Source organism: Furipterus horrens, unplaced genomic scaffold, assembly GCF_987537825.1.
Source record: "Furipterus horrens unplaced genomic scaffold, mFurHor1.1.pri manual_scaffold_4, whole genome shotgun sequence".
Lineage (NCBI taxonomy): Eukaryota > Metazoa > Chordata > Mammalia > Chiroptera > Furipteridae > Furipterus > Furipterus horrens.
In genome coordinates, this window is record NW_028327174.1 from 185,893,680 (window position 1) to 185,917,862 (window position 24,183).

The 24,183-nt window shown below is 38.6% G+C and overlaps 1 protein-coding gene across 1 annotated transcript in view; it reads right to left on the reverse strand.

The window, feature by feature from the left end:
• ECPAS (Ecm29 proteasome adaptor and scaffold) overlaps nt 1-24,183 on the reverse strand; it is a 94,367-nt gene that overhangs the window by 27,827 nt on the left and 42,357 nt on the right. Inside the window, exons 9-24 of the mRNA XM_090274559.1 lie at nt 23,893-24,012; nt 19,984-20,069; nt 19,673-19,751; nt 17,856-17,905; nt 16,805-16,871; nt 16,592-16,714; nt 14,726-14,829; nt 14,196-14,319; nt 12,897-12,977; nt 11,713-11,938; nt 11,159-11,250; nt 8,944-9,078; nt 8,119-8,281; nt 5,003-5,175; nt 3,734-3,835; nt 980-1,103 (exon numbers count right to left, since the gene is read on the reverse strand). Of these exons, the coding sequence (XP_090130685.1) occupies nt 980-1,103; nt 3,734-3,835; nt 5,003-5,175; nt 8,119-8,281; nt 8,944-9,078; nt 11,159-11,250; nt 11,713-11,938; nt 12,897-12,977; nt 14,196-14,319; nt 14,726-14,829; nt 16,592-16,714; nt 16,805-16,871; nt 17,856-17,905; nt 19,673-19,751; nt 19,984-20,069; nt 23,893-24,012 (1,849 nt within the window). The remainder of the gene's footprint in view (nt 1-979; nt 1,104-3,733; nt 3,836-5,002; nt 5,176-8,118; nt 8,282-8,943; nt 9,079-11,158; nt 11,251-11,712; nt 11,939-12,896; nt 12,978-14,195; nt 14,320-14,725; nt 14,830-16,591; nt 16,715-16,804; nt 16,872-17,855; nt 17,906-19,672; nt 19,752-19,983; nt 20,070-23,892; nt 24,013-24,183) is intronic.

The following is a 24,183-nucleotide window of genomic DNA, read 5'->3' on the forward strand; positions in this document are numbered from 1 at the left end:
AAAACTAACACACAAACCAATGTCTTTTGACTTTACTTTCCTCTCCAACCACGTTGCCATTTTTCTCTTTCCCTTAATTAATTCAGGGTTCCTCAACTGCAACACTACTGCCGTTTTTGGCTAGGTGAGTCTGTCGTGGGGAGCCATCCTGTGCACTGTAAGACTGAGCAGCATCGGGGCCTTCACCCACTGGAGACCCTGACCCTCTCCAGCTTCCAGACATTACCTAATGCCTCCTGTGGGGCAAAGTCTCCCTCTCCTAGTCAAGAACCACTGCTTTAGATTAAAACATTTCATAATAATTATCTATACTCATAGCCTAACACTAAGTACAATCACTAAATCAATATATTCATGATGGAATATAATTCGTGATGGAATATAATTCATAATGGAATCATTACCATGAGAACACTCTTTAATTTTCTTAACTGAGAAGATAACCTAAAAACTTGGTGATTTTCGTCTTGTTTTGAAGACAGAAAATGAATTCTGGTTTAAATACTAGAGTATATTTTCAATTTCAAATTCAAATCAAACCATAAGACCTTTTAAATCATAGTATCTGTAACATGTAATCAGAAACTAAAAGCAGGGGTATCTTAAGTACAGAGTCACCTGGGGGGCGAGCAGAAGACCCTGAAGCATCATTATGGGGTAAAGGATTAGGGGACACATCATTTGGAAACTGCAATTGCTGCTCTTATAAAAGTGGCTAAGTGCACTAACCCTCATGAAAAAGAGCACAAATGTGAAGGAAACCATAGCTATCTCCCCTGTTTGCTTGCCAAAGGATTAAAAACAAGTTCTCATTCCCAGCATGCTCTCTCTCCTTAAACAACTATTTTTCTTGACTGAACCAAACTAAACCAGAAGTATCTGAAAAAAAGAGTTAAAATGAAATGTGTAATTTTTTCTTTTGCTTCAAATATTGATCAAGAGAACAGCAAAGCGTCACTTAAGGCTGAGTATCTGGTACCAGCAGGAGGAGTGTATTCTTCTTCCGTCACCAGCCACGCATCTCGGGCCGCCACGGAGCTCGTTCCCACTGCAGCGCTGGTAATGGCCTCGCCAATAGTGAACTGAAGTTCTATCTGCTTGGCCTGCCACGAAGGAAGCAAACGCCACAAGTCAGAGAGAACATTTTCCAACAACATCCATTGCATGGAGAGGCTGCTGAACTGCTGTTCCTCCGCATGTTCTGTTTTCACTCTTTTGTCTGGATCGCTTTCAGCTAACCCAGGCAGTCCGGAAGTGAGGCAGGGTGAGGGAGTGGAGCGGGTAAGATGACTGGGAGATCTTTTCCCAAGTCCATGTTGCACCCCTCATGCTCACATGATTTTTAATCTTCGGAAGCACGATGCCATGTATCTGGGGGGAAAAGCACCTCAGTGCAAATGCCAGCTGTCTCCTCACCAGCTGTATACCCTCATTTAAACTCTGAGTCTCAACATCCTCATATGTAAAATGAGCATAATACCACCAACCTGCCTCATTGGGCTGGAATAATTCAATGAGGGGAATGTACAGAAAGCTTCTAATGGATACCTGATTCGTAATATTTGCACAATAAATAGCAGCCATTATAATTTATTAAAAACTCGTTTGCAATCTTAAATTACAAGATATCTACAAGTTATTCTCAAATGGTCCAGAAAAAAAGAGAAAAATAAAGCGTATGTGGCAAAATGTTAAAATTTGGTAACTCTGGATAAGAGGTATAAAGGAGCTTTTCATACTATTCTTACAACTGTGCTATAAGTGAAAATTTAAAATCAAATGTTAAAAAAATTCTATACAAAAATTGTCAAATTTTTTAAAATTTGACTTCGAAATTTTGACATGCTTCACGATTACAAATCACGGACTCAACATGTAACTAAATCTTAGTTCCCTTTGGCATTTTTCTTTGTCTACTGTGAATTAGAAAAAAATCTAAAAATGTGGAAATAAGAAAGAACAGAAAGCACTAGAGATCTGGGAATACTGGCCTTCGGGAGAACGCTACAAGGCACACAGACAACAGCTCAGCCTCTCCGAAGCTCGAGGAAGCAAACGCTCTAGCCTTGAGGAGGTGTCAGATGCTGATATCACACGGAGTTCCCTATTCTGAGGAAAGAGGCCTTAAGGGCTTCAATCCCAGCTTCCCCCATCAAAAGCTTTTCTTGGCAATTCTAAATTGAGCAAAAGATATTTTCAGACAGAAAATTCTAGGTTAGGGATTCGTTTTAGGTGCTTTTGTTTTTACATGTTTTCCGTTGTTAATAACAACAAAGTTGATATTAAGAACAAAAAAAACCCTAACTCCATTTATGAATGATAGAGTCTAAGCATTACAGAAATAAAGAAATAAATGAAATAAAAATAGGCGCATTGGCTTTATTATATTATCTCTTTAATTTTGTGTTATTTAAAATTGTCCATAATAAAAAGCTTTTTAAAAAACTTTAGAACTTTGTCCTAGTTTCCTGTACAGATATTTGCTTCTCTGATTCATGCTTTTTTCCAATCTTATCCTCCAATCTCTCCATCATGTTTCTAGCTTTTCATATCTTTCTGTGCTTATAACTCTTAAAATAATGGCTTCAACAGCAAGTTAAGAATGCAAATAACCCTTCATTTATTTAAACAAAACAGGAAAAAATCCTTCTCTCTCATAGATTTTTTAAAAAATAAAAAGATGAAAAAGCAGACATCATAAGCTTTCCCCCAAGTGACTGAAATGTCAGTAACATCCAGGGAGAACCTGATATGGGCATAATTCATTAGCAAAAAAGTTCACCTTAAATTATGAAGTTAGGAACCCAGAGCCCTGAATTTCAATGCCGGCGCTATCACCCAGCTGCCTTAGACCTCCGCCTCCGCTCTCCTCTCCCCTCTCACACCCTTCAAAGCCCACAGCAACCTCACCTTGACATAACCTGCGCCAACTCCCACAAACAGAAGTACCCACACCCTCCTTGGTGAGTCTATTGCCTTACATACAAATGTCTCACCAGGTTCGGTTAGTCTACAATGTTTACTGAGGTCCTACTATTAACAATCACACTGCTAGGCACTTGTTTTATAACAAGGAGCAAACAGACTTTGTCTTCAGTCTAGGGGGCAGTTTGACACCGATAAACACTGTGAAGGAAAAGTATGGAGAGTCATGCCAACGCAGATAGCTAAGGAATCTACTCCAGGTTGAAGGGTCAGGGCAGGCTTTTCAAGGGGCACAGCAACAACCCAAGAAGGAAGGAAGTACGGCCCTCCAAAAGCTCAAAGCCAAGGACACAGAGGCTGGTGTACAGAAAGCTGAGTGCATGACAAGAATCAGAGCTGGAGCAGAGGCCAAATCAGGCTGCATGAAGACACTCACTACACTGGATCCCCAGCTGTCAAACGGCAGGTCTTCACTACACGGGATGACAGAGCGAAGTCACCCAGGGCAAGAGCAACTGCGATATCAGCACCAGCGACGCCCCCTAGCTGACCGGGGAGGCTTCCCCTCCTACCCACGGTACCATGCTTAACTCAAAAATTATGAAAAAAGGACCTTCCCACATAAGTGATTTAGTCAATGCTATGCCAACCATAGTGGTAGGCCCAAGGTTGGCACTCAGTAATACTTGGTGAATTAATAAATATAATTTATTTAAAATTTAAAATCTCATAGTATGTAACAGTCCAACTTAAAAAAAAAAAAAGCTTTTTGTGTGAATGACTAATAATCAGATAGCAATATAAATACCTCCACAGAATCCATCAGACCTTGCAAGAGGAGTTTCTGGTGAGGAAAATCTCCATCCCCAACTGGAAAATAGCCCAGTGTTTGGATTGCTCGTTCTTTCATCTAGAAGAAGAGAGAATTATTTTTTAAACAAAGTATATCACAGCTTTATCTCAGAAGAATGTTTCCAAAATGAGATGGCAGGAAGGAGGCAGTCCTAACAATGCAGCAGTACATAAGGTGGTTTTTTTTTTTAATGTATGTATCCAATTTTACAGAATTATGTCTGTAAGACATTGGAGGGAGAAAGACCTAAAATTGAGTCCATTAAGTGTTCATAGCTGCAAAAGAAGAAGAAAGCCTTTAACTAGGGTTATTATCCTTCAACTATAACAGTTATAAATGTAGGGTCTAGGCCCAAAGGACCTAAGATCAAACCACACAGCCTGACCATTTTCATAGCCTTTACAAGTGTGTGACTGGGCACAAGTCACTTTGAATCTGTACGACTCTATTTCTTCATCTGGAAAATACAGATGGCAGCTGTACCCACGTCAACTGGACCTTTTGGAGGATTCAATTAATTAATAAATGTGAAGCGCTCGGCATATGCCTGGACCATTACAAGTGCTTGACAATGGTTGGTAATGATCAGTTACTTATGACAAACAAAAACAACACTTTGTGACCTTCTGAGAAAGATTTAAACAGTAGATACACCAAGAATAAGATTACGTAGTTATGAAACTTGTAGTAAAATGATTTTTCTGCCCATTAAATTATCCTATACTTCAACACTGAGGTGCTTTGACCGCAAAGGAAATGTCTTAAAGTCTGTGAAATTTTTTACCTAAAACTGTAAAACAATAAATGTCCTTTCCCTCAAATTACTCACACTTCTTACTAATGCCCAGACTTCTCACAGCCAAACTGGCTGCAAGAAGTTAAAACTTAGATTGGGTCTGAAATAACAAAAATCACCAAATTATTTATCATTTTATTATCTACCTTTTGCATGACAAAAGAATGACCTGATGCACTTAACACTTTACCCAAATCTTAATAGTTATTGCCTACATTGGAGTAACTGGGTCAAGTGGTATACACAAAGGTTATGCACAAACATCCCAAACTAAACATTAAATGGTCACCTAGACTCCTCTTTCACATTCTTTCCACAGTAAGGCCTTCTTCCCGCTGCAATGGCTGCCTACCTTCATTACAGTTGTGTTTTGGCATGGTCATATATGAATGAAAACCTCAGAAGGGAAGGAGAAAAGGAAGACTTGCCTTATTTGTTTCTTTACTGGAGGGTATTCTATTTAGCAAGCTTTCCACAAGATGTAATTTGGTAAAGCCAGATCCCTCACTGGGGATTGGGAGAGGACCATTTCTGCCAATTTCACCCAGGGCCGTACAAGCAGCGATTGCCAGGAGGGGCGATGTACTGTCCAAAAATGATCCTGTAAGCACATTTAGACAGTGTGAGAAGAAAACATTATTATCCTTGTGAGCCAAAGCAATGGACTCAAGACATTTTTAAAGACAGTAAAACAAGGAGAATGAGGACCCCACAGCCACAGAGACCCAGCACCCAAGACCTCTTCTGAGGAAAACAGAAAACTCTGGGTCCAGCTGTGCTATGGGATCTTGAGCAAATCCCAGCCCTTCTGTTGGCCGCTGCTGTTAAATAAACTGACGGGATCCTTACTGTGCATGTTGGACAGTGTTCTCCTGAGAAACAAAGAGCCGTAAGGAAGGAGAAAATACAGTGGACAGGGACTTCCGATGAAGATGGAGGTGTAGGTAAACACAGCTCGCCTCCTCGCACAACCATAGCAAAAATTCAACTAAAATATAAAACAACTGTCACCCAGAACCATCAGAAAATTGAGCTCTATGGAAGTCTGACAAACAAGGAATTACAGAAGTCACCTTCACCCAGACGGGCAGGAGGGGTGGAGACAGAGAGACATGGAATGGGCAGTCCCACACCTACATGTAGCGGATAAAAATCAGGAGGGATACCTCAGGAGCAAGGTGTCCGAGACCACAGCACACCAGCCAGCCCAGGGTTCCAGTGCCAGGAAGATAAATCCCCATAACTTCTGGCTGTAAAAACCAGTGGGGGTTGAGGTGAAGGAAGAAACTGTGGGATTCTCAGGTGTCTCTTCTTAAAGGGCCTGCAGCGAACTCAGGACTTATGCAGACTCACCCCCTCTGTGCTCAGCACCAGAGCAGCAGCTGGAAGGGCACCAGTGGCATAAGGCGAGAAACAGAAGTGCTGGGCATCAGGGCAAGTGCTGGAGGACACCTTCCTCCTGGAAAAACCCCAGAGGCCAGGTAGCAGCCATTGTCCCTTTTCTGAACCCTCCCTTACACACAGCCACAGAGCAGAGACACTGTATCTGAGACTCCATCATCCTGGTTCACCCAGGTTGCCCCACCCTGGCAATTACCTAAGGTTCTGCCCCATCGAACCTACAGTGTGCTTTTCTACATTAGGCTACGCTACTTAGACAGGGAGTCAATGCAGCTCTACCTAATTACACAGAAACAAACACAGGGAGGCTGCCAAATTGAGGAGACAGAGAAGCACGGCCCAAATGAAAGAAGAGAACAAAACTCCAGAAAAAGAACTAAACAAAATGGAATAAGCAATCTATCAGATGCAGAGTTCAAAACACAGGTTATTAAGGTGCTCAAGGAACTCATTGGGTACTTCAAAGACATAAAAAGACCCTGGCAGAAATGAAGGTTATACTAAGTGAAATGAAGAAAAATTTACAGGGAAACAACAGGGGCATGGATGAAACTGAAAATCAAACCAATGACTTGGAACATAAGGAAGAAAAAAACATTTAATCAGAACAGCAAGAAGCAAAAAGAATTCAAAAAATCAACGATAGACTAAGAAGCCTCTGGGACAAATTCAAATGTACCGATATTCAAATTGTAGGGTGCCAGAAGGAGAAGAGGAAAAGCAAGAAATTGGAAATCTATTTGAAAAAATAATGAAAGAAAACTTCCCTAATTTGGAGAAGGAAATAGACATGTAAATCCAGGAAACACAGAGAGTCCCAAACAAGTTGGATCCAAAGAGGACCACACCAATTACAGTAGTCCCTCTCTATATCGCAGTTCACTTATTACGACCTCACTGTATCGCAGGATTTTTTAAAATATTATATTTAATTATTTATCGCAGATTTTTCCCTATATTGGGATTTTGCAGTACTGTATACGTATGTTGTTAAAGTAACATAGGTTTAAGAAAGAAGAATAAATGTAAGGTTCCTACTTTGCAGGGGGGTCTAGAACATAATACCCACGATAAGTGAGGGAATACTGTAATTAAACTGCCAAAGGTTAAAGATAAGGAGAGAATCTTAAAAGCAACAAGAGAAAAGCAGATAGTTACCTACAAAGGAGTCCCCATAAGACTATCAGCTGATTTCTCAAAAGAAACTTTGCAGGCAGGAAGGGACTGGCAAGAAGTATTCAAAGTGATGAAAAGCAAGGACCTATAACCTAGATTACTCTACCCAGCAAAGCTATCACTTAGAATGGAAGGGCAGATAAAGTGCTTCCCAGACAAGGTAAAGCTAAAGGAGTTCATCATCATCAACCCATTATTATATGACATGGTAAGGCACTTATTTATGAAAAAAAAGATCAATACTATGAACATTAAAATGGCAATAAATTCACAACTATCAACAACTGAATCTAAAAACACTAAGCAAACAAGCAGAACAGAAACAGAATTCTAGATAGGGAGATCATTTGGAGGGTTGTCAGTTGGGAGGGGGGGAGGGGAGAATGAGGGAAAAGGTGCAGGAATTAAGAAGTACAAATTGGTAGGTTCAGAATAGACGGGGGGATGTTAAGAACAGTATAGGAAATGGAGAAGCCAAAGAACTTACATGGCTGACCCACAGACATGAACTAAGGTGGGCGGAGAATTGGTGGAGGAAATGGGGGTACTGGTTGGAGGGGGTCAAAGGGAAAAAAGTTGGGACAAGTGTAATAGCATAATTAATAAAATATATATTAAAAAAGAGTAAAACAAAATCAAAGTCTACAGTATTTTCTAGTTGATAATTTGTTAATGTTCACTCAGTAATAAAAGCACAGAAACAGGGCATAGACGAGTGTCCTTTTATAATGTTTAAAGTTTTTCCTATAACAGAATTATCTGTTACATAAAAACACACAGAAAAAAAACAGTACAGAAAGAGTACTTCTTATTAAAAACTCAGAATTTTTTTAGCATCAAGTAAGGTTTGTGCAAAGGTCTGTGCCTTTGAAGTTCGCTGCTGTAAAAAAGAAATCAAAATGCTACATTAAATCTTTACGTAATAAAAGAACTACGACACCCGAGTCAGCATGAACACGCTGATTACCTATTGTCTCTGCGGCACTCTGAATGAGCTCCTCTTGCTCAGGCAGGGAACTGGCGTTTGTCTCCAGGTCTCGCTGCTCTGCCAGCCTCATTTTCTTTTTAGCCAAGTATCTTCCTACGGTGAATCCCAATGCAAGCAAGGATCCATGCTGTACCTCTGGGCTCTGAGTTGAACAACACAACAGCATATGTCTCTGTCTCTCTCTCACATGTGCAAGAATGCATGGAAAGGACTGTGTTTATTAGTCATCTCTCCAACAAAACTTAAGGCCAAAAAACTAAAGTGATCTTCTGAGGTTCTACTGGATGCTAATGAATTAGGCTTAGGGAACAAGAGAAACTGTGAGTTTCTAACACAGATAACGCCAATGAGTTAAGGTGAGCCTTGCTTCACTTTAAGATTTAGATTCCCTAAGCCCACTCCCACTCCGACTCTGGGTGAGGCGACTCCCTCGCACGTCCCTATAGCACCCGAACTCCCCTCTAGCTTACAGACCTTCTGTAACTCTAACTACACTGTCTGAATTTCCAGGCATTACTTCTCCCTATTGCCAACCGAATACAATAAGCAGATACTGCTTCTAATTGCTAAAACCTCCAAACACGAGATAAGCAATAAGATATCTGAAAGCACACGGTTTTGATAGTGTTCTCTGATAGGACAGGCACGTCTTTACTCCCCATCACAGTCCTAGCACTGACACAGTGCCGACTGAGAGACATTTAGTCTTTGCAATCATAAAAGTTCATTTTACAAATGAAAACACAAGAACTAAAATTCTACTACCTCCCGCAAAAAAGAATGAAGACCATACTGGTAACATACGTGATTATCTTTTGCAGTCTTTATAAGCTGTTCTACCATTGACTTCAACTCATTTCCCGACACTGTGGATACGACCACAGAATAAAACAACGCCGCCAGTTCACGCATCTCTTCTTTGCTGCTATTCATCAGGCTCTGAGCAGTGCAGAAAAGATATACATAAGTGATATACATTCATCTTCCTTCTGAAAACATCTAACATTTAAGATTAAAAGAATAAATGATATATTTTTCAATCTACTGGCATCCATGAGAGAAAAAACATGAACTACTATTTCAAATAAAAGTTGAATTATAAACAAGAATATGTGCATTTTCATTAAAGATACAAAGTATAAAACAGGTGAAATTAATACACAGATGATGTTGCACGGAGTCACCAAACATTTTCGGCAAAGGGCCAGACAGGCTTTGTGGGCCGTGTGGTCCTGTCACAAGTCCGTTCTGCCGCTGTGCTGCACAGGCAGAACAGACAGTAAATAAACAGGAGCCTCTGTGTTCCAAAACAATTCTGCGGGCACTCTAGCCTCACATGTCAGGAAATGTTATTCCTCTTTTGATTATTTTTCAACCATTTAAAAATGTAAAAACCACCCTTAGCCTATAGGCTGTATAAAAACAGGCCAGATTTGGCACATGGATGGAATCTGATGAGCCCTGATCTACAAGATCAAAAGTCAAAAGCTCTAACGTCAGTTTAAAACCAGCATGTACAGTATTCCCTCACTTATCGCAGCTATTATGTTCTAGACCCGCTCCCCACCCCCCCGCGATAGGTGAAAATCCGCGAAGTAGGAACCTTACATTTATTTTAGTATTTATATACATTTTAAGGCTTTATAAATCCTTCCCACACACTTATAAACAAACCATTCCCAGTCCCTTATTAACCTTTCCCACACTTTTATAAACACTACTTATGTTCTTAAACATATTCTACACTCTTAAACCTATATAACTTTAACAACACATGTATATAGTACCGCAAAATCCCGCAATATAGTGAAAAATCTGCGATAATTAAATATTATATTTTTTTAAATCCCGCGATACAGTGAGGTCGCGATAAGTGAACTGCGATATAGAGAGGGACTACTGTATTCACAAAGAATAAAACCTTTTATATTTGAAGAAATTTCACGAGAGCAGATTTTCCAGAAAAGTATAAAACTCACACCTCTCAGTAATATTCATTCATGCTTTCACACTAAAGAGATAATCTATATATCTTACCATAATTCAAGCTACAATTTCCAAAAAGAACTGCACTATGTAGCACAAGAAGTATAAAAACTACATGAGCCATACCTGTACTAAGAAAATTATTCATTAACTGAAATTCAAATTTAATTGAGCATCTTGTATTTTTATTTCTAAACCCGGCAATTCTCTTGCTGTGGCCATGGGACAAGGACACTCGCCTACACGGCCACTGAGAGTGGGAGTGGGCCCCACTATACAGATGTGCACTATCAAAGCTGCTAAAGCACATGTCCTCAACTCCAATTTTATGGAATCCATCCAAAACTGTACTTCCTCATATTCAAAATAATGGATCATTCATTGCAGCAGATTGGGAGGACCTTAAGTCACCACCAGTAGGATCTAAAATAAATATGGCACTTTTATACAATGGAAAACAATGAAGCTGCTGAAGAGGACACTCTCTCTGTAGTTATATAGGAATACCTCCACATTCCAGCATTAAGTGACACAAAGTAAGTATGTCACCAAGTGATAACTATGCCACCTTGTGTAAAAGAAGGGAGAAAAATCTAAAATGCTTATTTTTATTTGTGTATGTATGCATGAGTAAACTGTAGAACGTACACCACCTACAAATAAGTGATGACCTATGTATATTTGTCAGTGAAGAAAGGACAGGAAGTTGGGGGATCTGCATAGGTGGGAGACAGTTACAGAAACGAGGCATTTGACATATTTTTTACTTAAACTATAAAAGTCTATTAAACTTTAAAAAGACAAAAAAACAATTATTTTTTACTCATATGACTCAATTCACCTCCCACTCTCACTAGATGAATCATTGAGATGCAATGGCCTACACGCTTCTCACTAAGTGTTTAATGATTGGAGTTTTCAAAATGACCTACAGGCAGAACAGGTCATCGGACCCTGGCAGGAAGACAAAAATCATGAGACTGATGTTTCAAATACACAGAATCAAAGAGAAATATACATGCACAGGACATACCTTTATCCATTCCGTTTTGTCTACAAATTTGGTAGCCAGCTTTTCCGGATACACTGAGACAGCTTCCAAGAGACAGTACATGACTGGCAAGCCTAAATAAGAAAGAATTCAGAACCATTTTAAATTCAAGAGAAGAGAGAAACATTCAGGGATCATTGAACTCCTTTAAAGGATAAGGCTACTGCTTTAGGAGGCAGTTTCCAGTTCCACAAAAATTAACCTTAATACAGTGAGTGATTCAATACAGCAAACTTACGGACTAGTTATCTATAAAAAGATGCCCTGTTCTTCACACCCACTTCCGAAGCAAAAATGTGTTATCTATTAATACCATTTATTTCTGAAAGAGAACTAGTGCATCAAGAATGAATCAGATAAGTTTAGAAAAGAAACAAAGACTAATGTTCAATTACAGTAGTGAAGAGAGAAAATAATGTTTGCCATAAATTCTTAGCTGAGTTTAAAATTAGATATTTTTCTTAAGTGATATATGTATATAGACATATGTATATATATGCATGCATATATCTGTCCTCAGCATCATAGCCTCCTACCTCCAACACCTGCTAACAGCTGCTGAAGCAGGCCGATGTAGATCTGAACAGGGTTGGTTTCTCCACTCTTGGAAGAAGATGACGAAGATGTCACCTGGTTGCCTGACATTAAAGTCCTTATGTAGCGTCCTATGGCTGGGGCGTGATCTTGCATATCCGCCAAACTCTGAGAGGTGGGCACCACACCCGCGCTGTGAGCTAGGCACATTCGTAAGTACAGAACTATCTAAAAATAGAAGGAAGAAGAACACTAGGTGAGTTTCTCAAAAAAGTCAATGTGGGGTGATATTCTTCAAAGTGACAGCCTGCAGTTTTGATTCCCCTACCTCCTTCATAAAGCTATTCAACAATCTTCATGGAAGTTGAAAGATATGACTCAATCCATTAACTGAAATTACCATAATGGAGCAAGATTTACCTAACAAGCTTTTATAAATCGAAAGAATGTTCTTCAGTGGCATTTAATGGAGATAAAATGCAAACTCAATTTTTAAAGTCTAACAATGAAAATAATTATACTTTAAAGGGAGTGTGTGTGTGTGTGTGTGTGTGTGTGTGTGTGTGTGTGTTTGAGGGAAAGAGGTGGGGGGGAGAAGGAGACAGAGACTGACTGAGCAAAAGCTCGAGGCAAATGATCTATTCCTGTGGAACTCCAGTTGAATTTAATCTCCACTAACCCAAGAATTTCAGAAAACAGTTCCAATCATCTACTGAAGAGTAAATATACCACCATAAAAAACCTCTGCTATAAACTGGCTACACAGGAGTCCTCTGAAGCTCTTCCCTTGATCGCTAAAAGGATGGGCAGCAATTTCATTGGGAGTAATCCTACTCCTGTCATTTAATTAATGCAAGTCAATGGCCTAAACAACAGAATTTCCATTAGCAAATGTGATAAATGAATCTCACTCTCCAACCTTCAAAACCAGATAACCCAAACAACCTCAACATATTGTTGGCTTTCAAACTCAAATCCAATTTGCTGTAAAATCCCAGCAGTAATCCTTGTGGAGCATCCAGTTCTTTCACAAAGAGAATCTCATTGAGATAAATTATTTACAGACTCCACTATGAATTAAAATAATACTATTTACCAATAGCTTTTCTAATAAACCACCATATAGAACAATGACACCACAATATGCATTTATTTAGAACACAAAAAAGTCACATGTCAGTCCTACCTCTCCGAAGGCTGCTGGGTTAAACGGAAGGACAGTGGTCCCTGTCATGTACTTGGCTGGAGTTTTCATTCGATGGGAAGCCTGACAAGATAATCCCAAAACAAACACAATTACTAAAAAATGGAGCACGTGTCCTTCTTCAATTCAAAAATAACTGTACTTCTAGCTACATTACTGTTTGCTACTGTTTTCTATAGTCAAAACATTTTTCCATTAATCATGTTGACAGTTCATGTCCCTCAAACCTTAAATGGCAGGTGTGTTGCATTGTCTTCCTCATGTTCTTACTAGCTTATTTAAAAAGAATACACCTACTCCAAGCACCTAACGACAGAGTGCCCCAGGCCACTTGTATGCCAGCTCATTTTATTAATAATGGAGGCAGGAGGAACAAATGAACACAGAAGCAGCTTCTGATCACAAACACGACTGTACGAAGAAGTGAATCATCGCTGCTTACTGCTGAGCTGCCAACTCCCTTAAGATGTCCATCTAAGAAAAAGCGGGGACCACCAGCAGAGCTGGAGTATGCTGGAGCACCCCCCAGCAGACTCAAAGAAACACTGAAGGGAAAAGTGGAACAGGATCAGTGCTGGGGTCAGGACCGCCAACACTCTCTGCTCTATCAGCAGAGAACACTGTGCAGAAACAGGAGACTTGCAAAAGCAATGTCATGTTCTCTGATGATCACAGTGGGAAAGAATCTGAACTGCTCCCTGCATTGTTCTTCAACTTATGGTGCCTTAAATAATATCATTAAAAGTAAAAAGGAGCCTGGCTGCTTTGGCTAAGTGGATTGAGCGTCGGCCTGCGAACCTAATGTCGCTGGTTCGATTCCCAGTCAGGGCACATGACTAGGTTGCACGTCAGGTCCCCGGTTGGGGGCGTGAGTGAGAGGCAACCACACAGTGATGTTTCTCTCCCTCTCTTTCTCCTTTCCCCTCTCTAAAAATAAATAAATAAACAAATAAATATAAATAAATATTTTTTAAAGGTAAAAAGGAGATGTATTTTTAAGCATGTCATACCAAGGAAAAAAATTTCAAGTACAGCCAAAGTGATGAAGGACATAAAAGGAATTATAAGCAATTCAGGTTTGGGCAAAACAGCAATCTAAGAATTATATTTTTCTCCTCAGTTTGTACCTTCCCCTTATCGTAAATATTTGCATTGTTAGAAACTTTACTATTATTCAACACTTAGTGATAACACTGTAAATGTTGTCAGCTAAAATATGTATGTTTATTTCCTTCATTCATTATATAACTCAAATTAAATATCTGAAGTTAAGTGCCATACCTTTTCTTGAATATAATACACCATTTCCGGGAAAGAAGGCATATGCTTAGAAGCACTTTCTTTTCTGTTTTTACCAGGAAGACACCTTAATACTCGTTGTGCTTCTCCATGAACTTCTTCCCGTCTTTCAGAAAAATAAAAATAAAAAAGAAATTTCACCAATTATAGAATGGTCATTTGAAGACGAGGAATCACAATTTTATTTGGCAGCTGAGGTTTTGAAAAAACATCTTACATATATTCTTGGCTATCTAAGAAGAATCATAAAATACATCATAAGAAATTATTTCCTTTTGGCAATTTCTTGAGATCTGAAGAGCCATGTGGCTTGCATCTTTAAATTTTACCCACAGATAAAAACAAGACAGGCTATGACTACAGGTTTATATCATACCAAGGGCCACACTTTTAACTCTTTAATTAATTGCTTCTAAATTCCATAGACCAATATTGCAAACAATGTAATTTTAGTAATTTTCAAATAAATTTTAAATGAACCCAAATTCAAATTAACACCTTTTAAAACTTACGGATCTCCTGCAGCTAGTAAGAGCAGATATCTGGAAGGTATATGATCTGAAGGAAACACTGTGCTGGCAAATTTCACAGCCACTTGTCGAACTTGAACTTCAGGCTATTTGACACATAAACATACACAAAAAGCACACAGGTTTAAAAATTACCAAAATACTCATTTCGGTCAAGATAAGTCATTTTAATTGTAAACCATCAATATCTAAGCTGCTGTTTCAATAAATATGTCTAAATAAATAAAATCAAAACAAGGCATTTGTCATGTCTTTGGACAGTGATATTACTTAAAAAGTACTTCTATGATCTAAGAGGGCCTTCCAAACAAAGCAGGAAAACCCACAAAGATCACAGCCAGAAATCTCTTCTGTACATACACATCCTCAGCCCCACCTTGGGACTGAGGTCACTGTGAAAGTTTCTGGCCATCACTTCTGCTGCCAACTCCCAAACATGAGTGAAGTTCAGACATTTTGCAGGGAACACAAAAAGAGCTTACTAGGAATTCCCATATATCTGAAGCAAAACATCTCCAGCTCTTTCAGTTTAGCTCTAAAGTTAAAATTTACTCCAAAGCACAGTTTCAACTACATAAATATATTCAATTAACTTAAATAGATTCATAATCTATGAAGACAAAGTTCAACCAGAAAAGCAGGTGTAGAATCTAATGATGCTAAAAGCTGTATTTTCATATACCTAGGTTACTCCCCTGGTCACAATGGGACGAGAGGTATTAAAAATATATATATTGTCCCATTCGTTCAGTTATTCTTGCTCTTTAGCATTCCCTGAGCTACTTCAAAGAGTAATGATATTAAGAACTAGTCTATATAATTTAGCCTAGGGTCTGGTTACCTTAAATGTATGCTGAGAAAATAAATTACCTTTGGCTTGGTAATACTCTTACATGATTTGTCTGCACAAATATAAACAGCACCCACATGCATTATACGAGCATCACACCTCCTTGTAGGGTTACCTAGAAAAACTTTCAAGTATTCTGACCTTTCAAATAAGCCTATACTTCTTTGACTATGATCTATGACCATGGACCATGTACACCAAGAGCATCTGACAATGTGACTATAAATATAATAAGTTTTCTGAGTGTACATAATGATCCTGTCATATTTCAACAGAAACCAGAGACCTTTCTGAACCTTTAATAATTCCCTCACTATAATATATTAAATACACCAGCCAAATCTCAGAAAATGAAATTTATATTAATCTCACCAATACTTTTGGAATCATTCCCTTCTCTAATCTCCCTCACGCTCTATTCATAGAAACAAAGGACAAACAACTAAAGAAAACATATATTATTTTATATTGTATATAAGATGTATACATATGTGTATATATGTGTAAATAACTATAGATATTCAAAACTCTCCTATAAATGCTCATGAAAACCAGATTAAGGGACCAGAAGGAAGAAGAGCACATGTGACAGGACTGGCTTACTTCCTACTGACTTACTTTGATATAAACTTTGTCTGTCTTTCCCTCTGCTTTTCTCCCCCAACGTCACCTAGAGAACTCTCCCCAATGGCCTGTAGTGCACAGCTACCAGTTAAGACAACACACTTCCAACCTGGAGAACATGACATTAAGAACAGTTTTCCATCACGGAAAGCTTTAAACACAGGCTGCTGTGAATATCATACTCCTTCTCCCCTGAAATCAGATTTCCATCACAAAAGATTAAAACTATATAGATCATGAATCACAGACCAAGTGAAAACAAATAACCCTCTTAATCATCAAGATAATTAAAGGGAAAAGCAAGTCAAACTTTGCTCTTAAAAATGTAGAATGCACATACTACCAACCACTAGAGTTCACACAGTTGGACCTACCTTTATCAAGTACGAAGCCACAAGTGCCTCCATGAGAGTGCGCTGTGCTCCTTCCAACGTGCTATACGCTCCAACCATCATAGATAACGCTTCTTGAATAGCAAGTCGAGTCTCGGGCTCTTCCTACAATGATAATAGCAAGTGTTTCCCTCCTTTTTGGGATTCCAGGTAAGCATCCAAATAGAAAGCATTAACTGCCACGTGTTTCCCTACCTTACATAGGGCTTCAAAAAGCTGCTGCACGAGAGCTATGTCCTTTGTGAATAAATGGGGCATTCGGCTGTAAGAGATACAAGACCATCGCTACTATCAGAAATCTCATGAGATGGAAGAAAACAAAATTAATCACAAATGTTCCTGAACTTGCCGTTTCACCTCTGAACACTATGCCCCTTCATTAGATTACCTACCCATATAAGTAAATATTTAATCCTTCAGCTGTCTAGTCCAAGTAACCTTTAATATACACGTTATCCAGATATTCTCTTCATTGTATTCCATGCATTCAGTTAACATTTCTGATTTTAATAGGTAATTTAGGCCAAACTATTAGTTAAACTAAAGGCTATTGTGATGAGGGACTTTGTTACTTCGTGCCAAAAGACAAGGGACAAGGTTTGCTGACAACCCTTCCTGTATCAGCTGATCTCGGGTGGCTTTTTCTCTGAGCCCCAGAGCTCCTTTCCCTGCAGAGAACAGAAGAGCAAGACCTAGTCTACACAGGCCAAAACAGAACCTGGGCCGGGGCCTGGTGCGCCTCTCTCTCTCTGCTTTGAAAGACAGTGAAGGAAGAGGAAACCAGGAGGAACTGGAGGGGGGAAATCATACTAAGCAGAAGGAAAAAAGAAATCCGTCTGTGGAAACAGGGCCACTCAGAATCATGATATAACACTATCAGAAAAGAGAATCACTAGCAAAACCTTGACTATGGGGATTATAAAGACTAGTAGTAAGTAGCAACAATAACACTTAAGGTCAATCAAATGTCTCTTGGATACAAGAAAATGTAAACCATTATGACACAATCCAGTTCAAAATCTCATTTCAAGACTACTATTTAATATAGTAACATATCTTCAAATGTAAATTAAAATTTCCCCCATCATTTTCCTGCTACAAAAAAGACATTTCTAAACAATCCATGGCCGTTAAATACATTTCCTTTCAGAATCACAACAAACTTATATTCCATCCATTATTAAATGCCACATAATTTCTTAGTTTACCGACAGGGTATCTCTCACTGAAAAAAGAGTTTACTCACCTGGAGAGTTTTCCAACAGCTGAATATGCCATTGACAGTAGCTTAGGATCCTTGAAATTAAGAAGAAAAAAAGAACAAAAAACAGACAAAACAAAACAAAAAAACACAGTAAACAGCAAAACCTTTTGCTGCATGTATATGCATTATTTTACTCCTTGGTAAACCTAGCCTCACTCTACCTAACTGCATCATATTACCATCTGAACAAAACAAACAAATAGTCCAGACCCAGAGTTCACCACATTACTCAAAGGAAAAACAAATGAAACCTTCTATCCCAACACACTCCAAGCGGAAAACGCAGTGGTCGTATCTGAAAAGGTTCTCCTAGCTGGTGCTAAGTTCAGGATATTTTCAACACTATGTAACCTACAAACACCAAAATTCGTCTCCAGCCCACTAGGAAAACCACTTATCAACATACTAGAAAATTCACCACTCATCCAACAAGCTAAGATCCTCCTTTTATCGCCCAAAATCGCAGTGAGCGATTCTTTTAAAATCTGAACTTCTCATTTGCGCTACAAAAAGTGAAAGGGATCGTAGTCATCAAGTGAGTTCCTGATGTTGCCTCCTCCAATGAATTTTACACGGTTTTATGTAAACCAATGGTCTGATTACTAAGAACAAAAGAGCATTTCTGTGAGTTAACGTTTATACATTTAACACAGGATTTCCTCTCCCACACCTAGATGACCATTCTTATGGATTCATCATAAGGAAAAAAGACAGGTATTATCTGGAGGTTAGGGGATTCACACCTTGTGGTTCATCTGGCCTCTCTACTCTATTTTTAAATACACAAATTCTCCCAAAGAGCCCCAAAGCATTTTTACTTCTACCAACCACCCAAAGCATCTGACTCTCTATGCCATAAACATAATCTGGTTTCTAGACTTCAAAAACCACGCAAGCACTACTCAACAGAAGACGGGAGAGCCAGGCCTAACACTGCCCCGAAGTACAACAGTACAACAAATAACAGCTTGTTACTAATAAAAACATCTACTCATGTGCGTTCATTGTGCTGAATACTTTATGTGTTCATCTCACTCAATGTTCACAATAATTCAATTAAATGGCATTATTATTTTCATTTTTCTAATAAAGAACAAAGGTCCATAGAATTTAAGTAACTCACCAAAGAACAAAAGTAGGATTCAAGCTCAACTCTAACTCCAAGTGGCAAAATCCTAATCCCTGTCCTGTTACAAACATGCATTCATGCTCAGCTAAGACTTAGGAAAATAATGCTAACTAGAGTTCTTAAAACCTTACTTTTTAAAGCAAATTTCCCTGAAATACTGGAGATGGTAAGAGCAATACAGTACAAACAAACAACAGGATTCAAAATGCTACAATCCAGAGAATCCTCCTCCAACTTAGCTTAAATAATCAAAAATTTACTGAATGCATGTTTTGACAGAATTCTGAATCAGTAAAATCTGAGACCCTAAGAATTAATAGTTTCTCAATATAAGCAAATCCAAATGGACTCATACAGAAATAAATCATAAAATAAAATTTAATTTTCATTCCATTTTTACACAGTGCCTAAAAGTAGAATAAAATGTATTTGTTCTTTAAAATGATAAAGTAATAAGACCCCTCAGGATTCATGTCAGTTTTTGTCACCTATTTCCAAAGGAAAAAGCAAAAGATGCCAGTAATTTCTTCAATTTGCACCATTTCACGTAAAAATGTTAAGAAATGATGGTACAATATCAACTTGTAACTAAAACAACATGTAGACCAGAAAAGTTTATAACAGAAAATACTTTAAAATATAAAATGTTAACAAAATTTGAGTCACTTACTTCTTTATATTCATTGATTAGCTTGGTGAGGCCATTCAAAAGCATTGGACCTAATGGCTTAATCTTGATTTCTGGACAACTTAAAAAAAATAGCACATATACGCAAAGCAAGATAAGAATCTCATAATTACATATATTTTCAGATAATTAAAATAATTAGCGACAACTGAAATATATCAAAATCATCTATTAAAATCTGAATTTTTTAAAGATGAACAAACATTTTTTTATATCAAGAAAAGATAGACTTGAATAATTTGATCGCTCCAACAGCTTGAAAACTTTATACTCAAATAGTTCAAAAAACTTACGTTATACAAATGTGATGCACAAATTGCAGGGATAATGTTCTTAATTTTGAATTTGTATTTGTACCAAAAAGTCCATCATACACCACCTATGAGAAAGGAACTAGTGGTCAAGAATACCAATTAATAAGAATAGTAATTGATTATTCTCAAATATTAGGATTCAACGGCACATGTTTTACACTACACCTTTTCAAAATTAACGCAGTTCTTTTTAATATACACACACGTCTGAGCTGACAAACTGAGGAAGGCAATCAGTAGCACCACTCAATAGTCTCTGGAGTGAAAAACACGATGGTTGATCTCACAAGTCTGCAAAACTTGGGGACGTACCACTAGAAAGTCCCATAGCGTTCACACTGCCGTGGGCCACCACACTACCACTCTGTGTGGCACAGATGATCCTCACAGATAAGATCACTGGGGGGGGGCGGGGGGATTAGGTTTCTTAATTACATAGTCATTCAGAACAAATTATTTTTTAAAAGCCTCATGGAAAATATAAAAATTAAAGCTTTTTTTTAATTCCAGAGAGTGAGGAAGAAAAAGGAAGAGAGAGGAAGAGACAAACATCAATGTGAGACAAACATTGGTCAGTTGCCTCCCGTATGGGCCACAACCAGGAACAAAACCTGCAACCCAGGCCTGTGCCCTGACCAGGAATCAAACCCAAACCCTCTGGTTTACAGGGCCATGCTCCAACCAACCGAGCCACGCCGGCCAGGGCGAAAGGAAAGCACTCTAAAGTGTACAGTAGGGGTACAGGTGCTCCATGTATTATGTAGTCATGTCTAGACAGCAAAGATATCACCCAGCAGATGAGGCCTGTGGAGCAAGCACCCAGAGGTTTCAGATATTAAACATCAACATCAAAGAAATCTAAACTCCTCAAATCCCTACTTTTTATGGGAAAGAGAATCTTACACTTAACTACTAACCGTATTCTGATTTCATTGCTCACTTAACAATAACAAGTGGCTGCACACAGGGCTCAGCACCGCTGTGTAACCAGCACTGCGCACGGTACTGTGAGGTATTACAAAGGCAGGCATTGCCATGGGGGCACTCAGTCTTGTTACGGAGTCCAGTACGTACATTACAAATGACATACAATATTTTATTGGGTTGACCAGAAGTCTGTATGGTTTTTTCTATAAAATAAAACACATATTTTTCATTTTCACCAATAACTTTACTGATTTGGGTATTTTGAATATGTCAGCTATCTCCCGCTACTGCCTTCTAGTGGGTACAGAGAGGCCAGGGGCGCTGCTAAACATCTTCCAATGCCTAAGACAGCCCCACAGCAAAGAATTATTTGGCCAAAATGTCAATAGTACCAAGAAACTTCCCAATATTAAAACGGCTACACAAAAATTCACCAACTGTGTTCTTTTTTTTTTTTTTTTAATACATGCTGGTATGATAGCGGTCCCAATACAATCCAACAAAATTGTTTCAAATGAAGTTAAAGAAAACTAAGCACTACTAGAGCCATCACACAGAAAAAAACTAAACGAACTTTTTGGCCAACCCAATATAATCAAGTGTTACATTATTTGGGAGACTGTTTTTTAGAAAATTAATGTGACAATGCTTTATATAGAATAATATAGGCAGATAATAGAGGCAAAAAATTAATTAGTACACTAATGTTTTATGGAAAAAAATAAAATTCATGGTACACACATTATTCATGAAGAATTGCACGAATTGCTTTCCTATGTTCAAAATCAAGGTGAGGTGACATGTGCTTAATTAAAGCTACTGGTGTCTGATACGAAGCAGCTACCTTTAAAGAATTTTGTGACTGACAGGTGGAGAAGAAAGGGGTAGGGCCAACTATGTAGGAGAACAGTAATCCCATGATTAGAAATGGGGATATAAAAAAGGGTGATGGCCAATGAGTTTGTCTTTGAATATACAAAATTTTAGGACCTATTTTAAAGACATAAGAAACTATAAATAAAAGTGTACACCTACAGGAGGTCTATGAATATTTTGTCACAAAATTCTAGCTGCTTATTATATAATGTAGTGTTACAGCAACCAAATTTTCTGAACCAAAATTATCAAGACACTGTCTGGGAAACAGGGCTTAAAAAGTGAAACGGAAGAAGCTCTGATAATTTTATGTTTCCCTGGAGACAAACAACAGAGGAGGAAGCAGCCACTCAACCAAATAAGCCTTCCAAGGGAAAGATGGTAAGATAGAAGTCTACAACCACCACCATACAGTGAACACAACGGAGTTCTCTTAACTTTGGGACTGAAGGGGGGGGGGGGGGGGGACGGGAAACAGGAACATTTAGATCGAAGGTGCACACGAGCCAATCCTGAAACATGAGATGTTTAGGAGGCAAAAAGGAGAGGGGAGCTATCCCAGGCAGAGGTAGCATCAGGAGTGGAGACACTGAGCCATGAAAAGAAGATGCTTAAAGAGCAAGTCTTTGGTTGGAGCATAAGGACAGGATGGACAAGGCGGTGGTGAGATGTGAGACCAGAAGGGAAATGACTGCTAATCTGTCACCATTTACCTAAAACTTCATAACTGAATAAGTACGAGGCCACTGTGCTCTAAGCTTTCTATTATCCCAGTCTTTACAACGTTGCTATGAGATAGCTGCTATTACTACACCCATTTCACAGATTTAAAAATGTTTTAAAGAAAGCAGAAATGAACACTGAGGCTTATTTAAGATAAAAAGCAAATACTAATGATGAAATTATAGATGACCCTTAAACAACAAGGGGGTTAGGGGCACAGATGCCCACCCCGACGTAGGCAGTTGAAAATCCATGCATAACCCTACCCGGTGTGGTTCAGTTGGATGGAGTGTTGTCCTGTAAACCAAAAGGTTGGGAGTTCAATTTCAAGTCAGGGCATATACCTAGGTAGTGGGTTTGGCAATGTTTCTCTCTTGCATTGATGCTTTTCTCCCTCTCTCTCCCTCCCTTCTCCTCTCTCTCTAAAATCAATAAGCATGTCCTCAGATAAGAATTTTTAAAAATCCATATATAATTCTGATTCTTCAAAAACTTATAGCCTATTGTTGACCGGAAACCTAACCGATATCATAAACAATCCATTAACGTATATTTTGTATACTATATGTACAATATACTGTATTCTTACAATGAAGTAACCTAGAAAAAAAGAAAATGTTCAGCAAATCATCAGGGAGAGAAAATACATTTGCAGTTTTTATTGAAACAAATCTTTGTAGAAGTGGACCATCCCACATAGCTCGAACTTGTGTTATTCACAGGTTAGCTGCATCTCAAACCTGTCTGCCTCCAGAGCCGAGCTGGTCATCACTTGGATAAAAGGCAAGGGGTCTTGGGGAGGGGCCTGTCCTCCACACCAACCAAAAGTACAAGGATTTCTAACTGCAAAAATAACTCTGGAGGTGACACAGGAAAGAGATTGGCTGCGGGCAAGACTACAGGCAGGGAAACAAGATAGAAGATTCCTGCAATATCCAAAACAAGAAGTGACAGTCTCAATTAATATCAGGTGTAAGGTGATGAAGACATCAAGAACCAGAATCAAGAGGACTTGGTCATGACCTTCATTTGGGGTTTCAGTTGAGGATGACTCATTTTTCCTCTTAAGTAACCAAGTTTCTGGTGGAACCATTTTTGGAGAAAAGCCAATCAGAAAACCACTAGTTTGAAAGAGATTATTATCATACACTTAGGGTGAACAGTAACTGTATATATATAGTATATGTGCTAAAAGGTTTTAATCATTTCTGCAGCTAAACTTGAGACAGAAAGAAAAATACAAAGTCTCTTCGGTCTTGTTATACACATCAGCCTACCTCCTGAGTGTCCATTAATGAAGTTCTTTCTCTAAGTAAACAGTCATAAAGGTTGTAAACAGGTTCTCTTGAAAGAACAAATTACCTGAATGTTAGCTGGGAACGTTTCCGCAGCTAGTCTAGAACGAAGAAGATGGGGCACAATCTTTAACTTGACTCTTGTACTGACGGGGTCTCTTTTCAGCTCTGGCTTCAGAACTGCTCCCTGTCAAAAATATTTTGGATTATAACTCAGCAACTCAAAATTATTGTAAACTGCCGAAGTCATGAGAGAACATTTAAATCAATGGCCTCTCAAACTTCTGTTTCAAAATCACTTTTACGCTCTTAAAAATTACTAAAGACTCCAAATAGCTTTTGTTTATGTTGGAATATC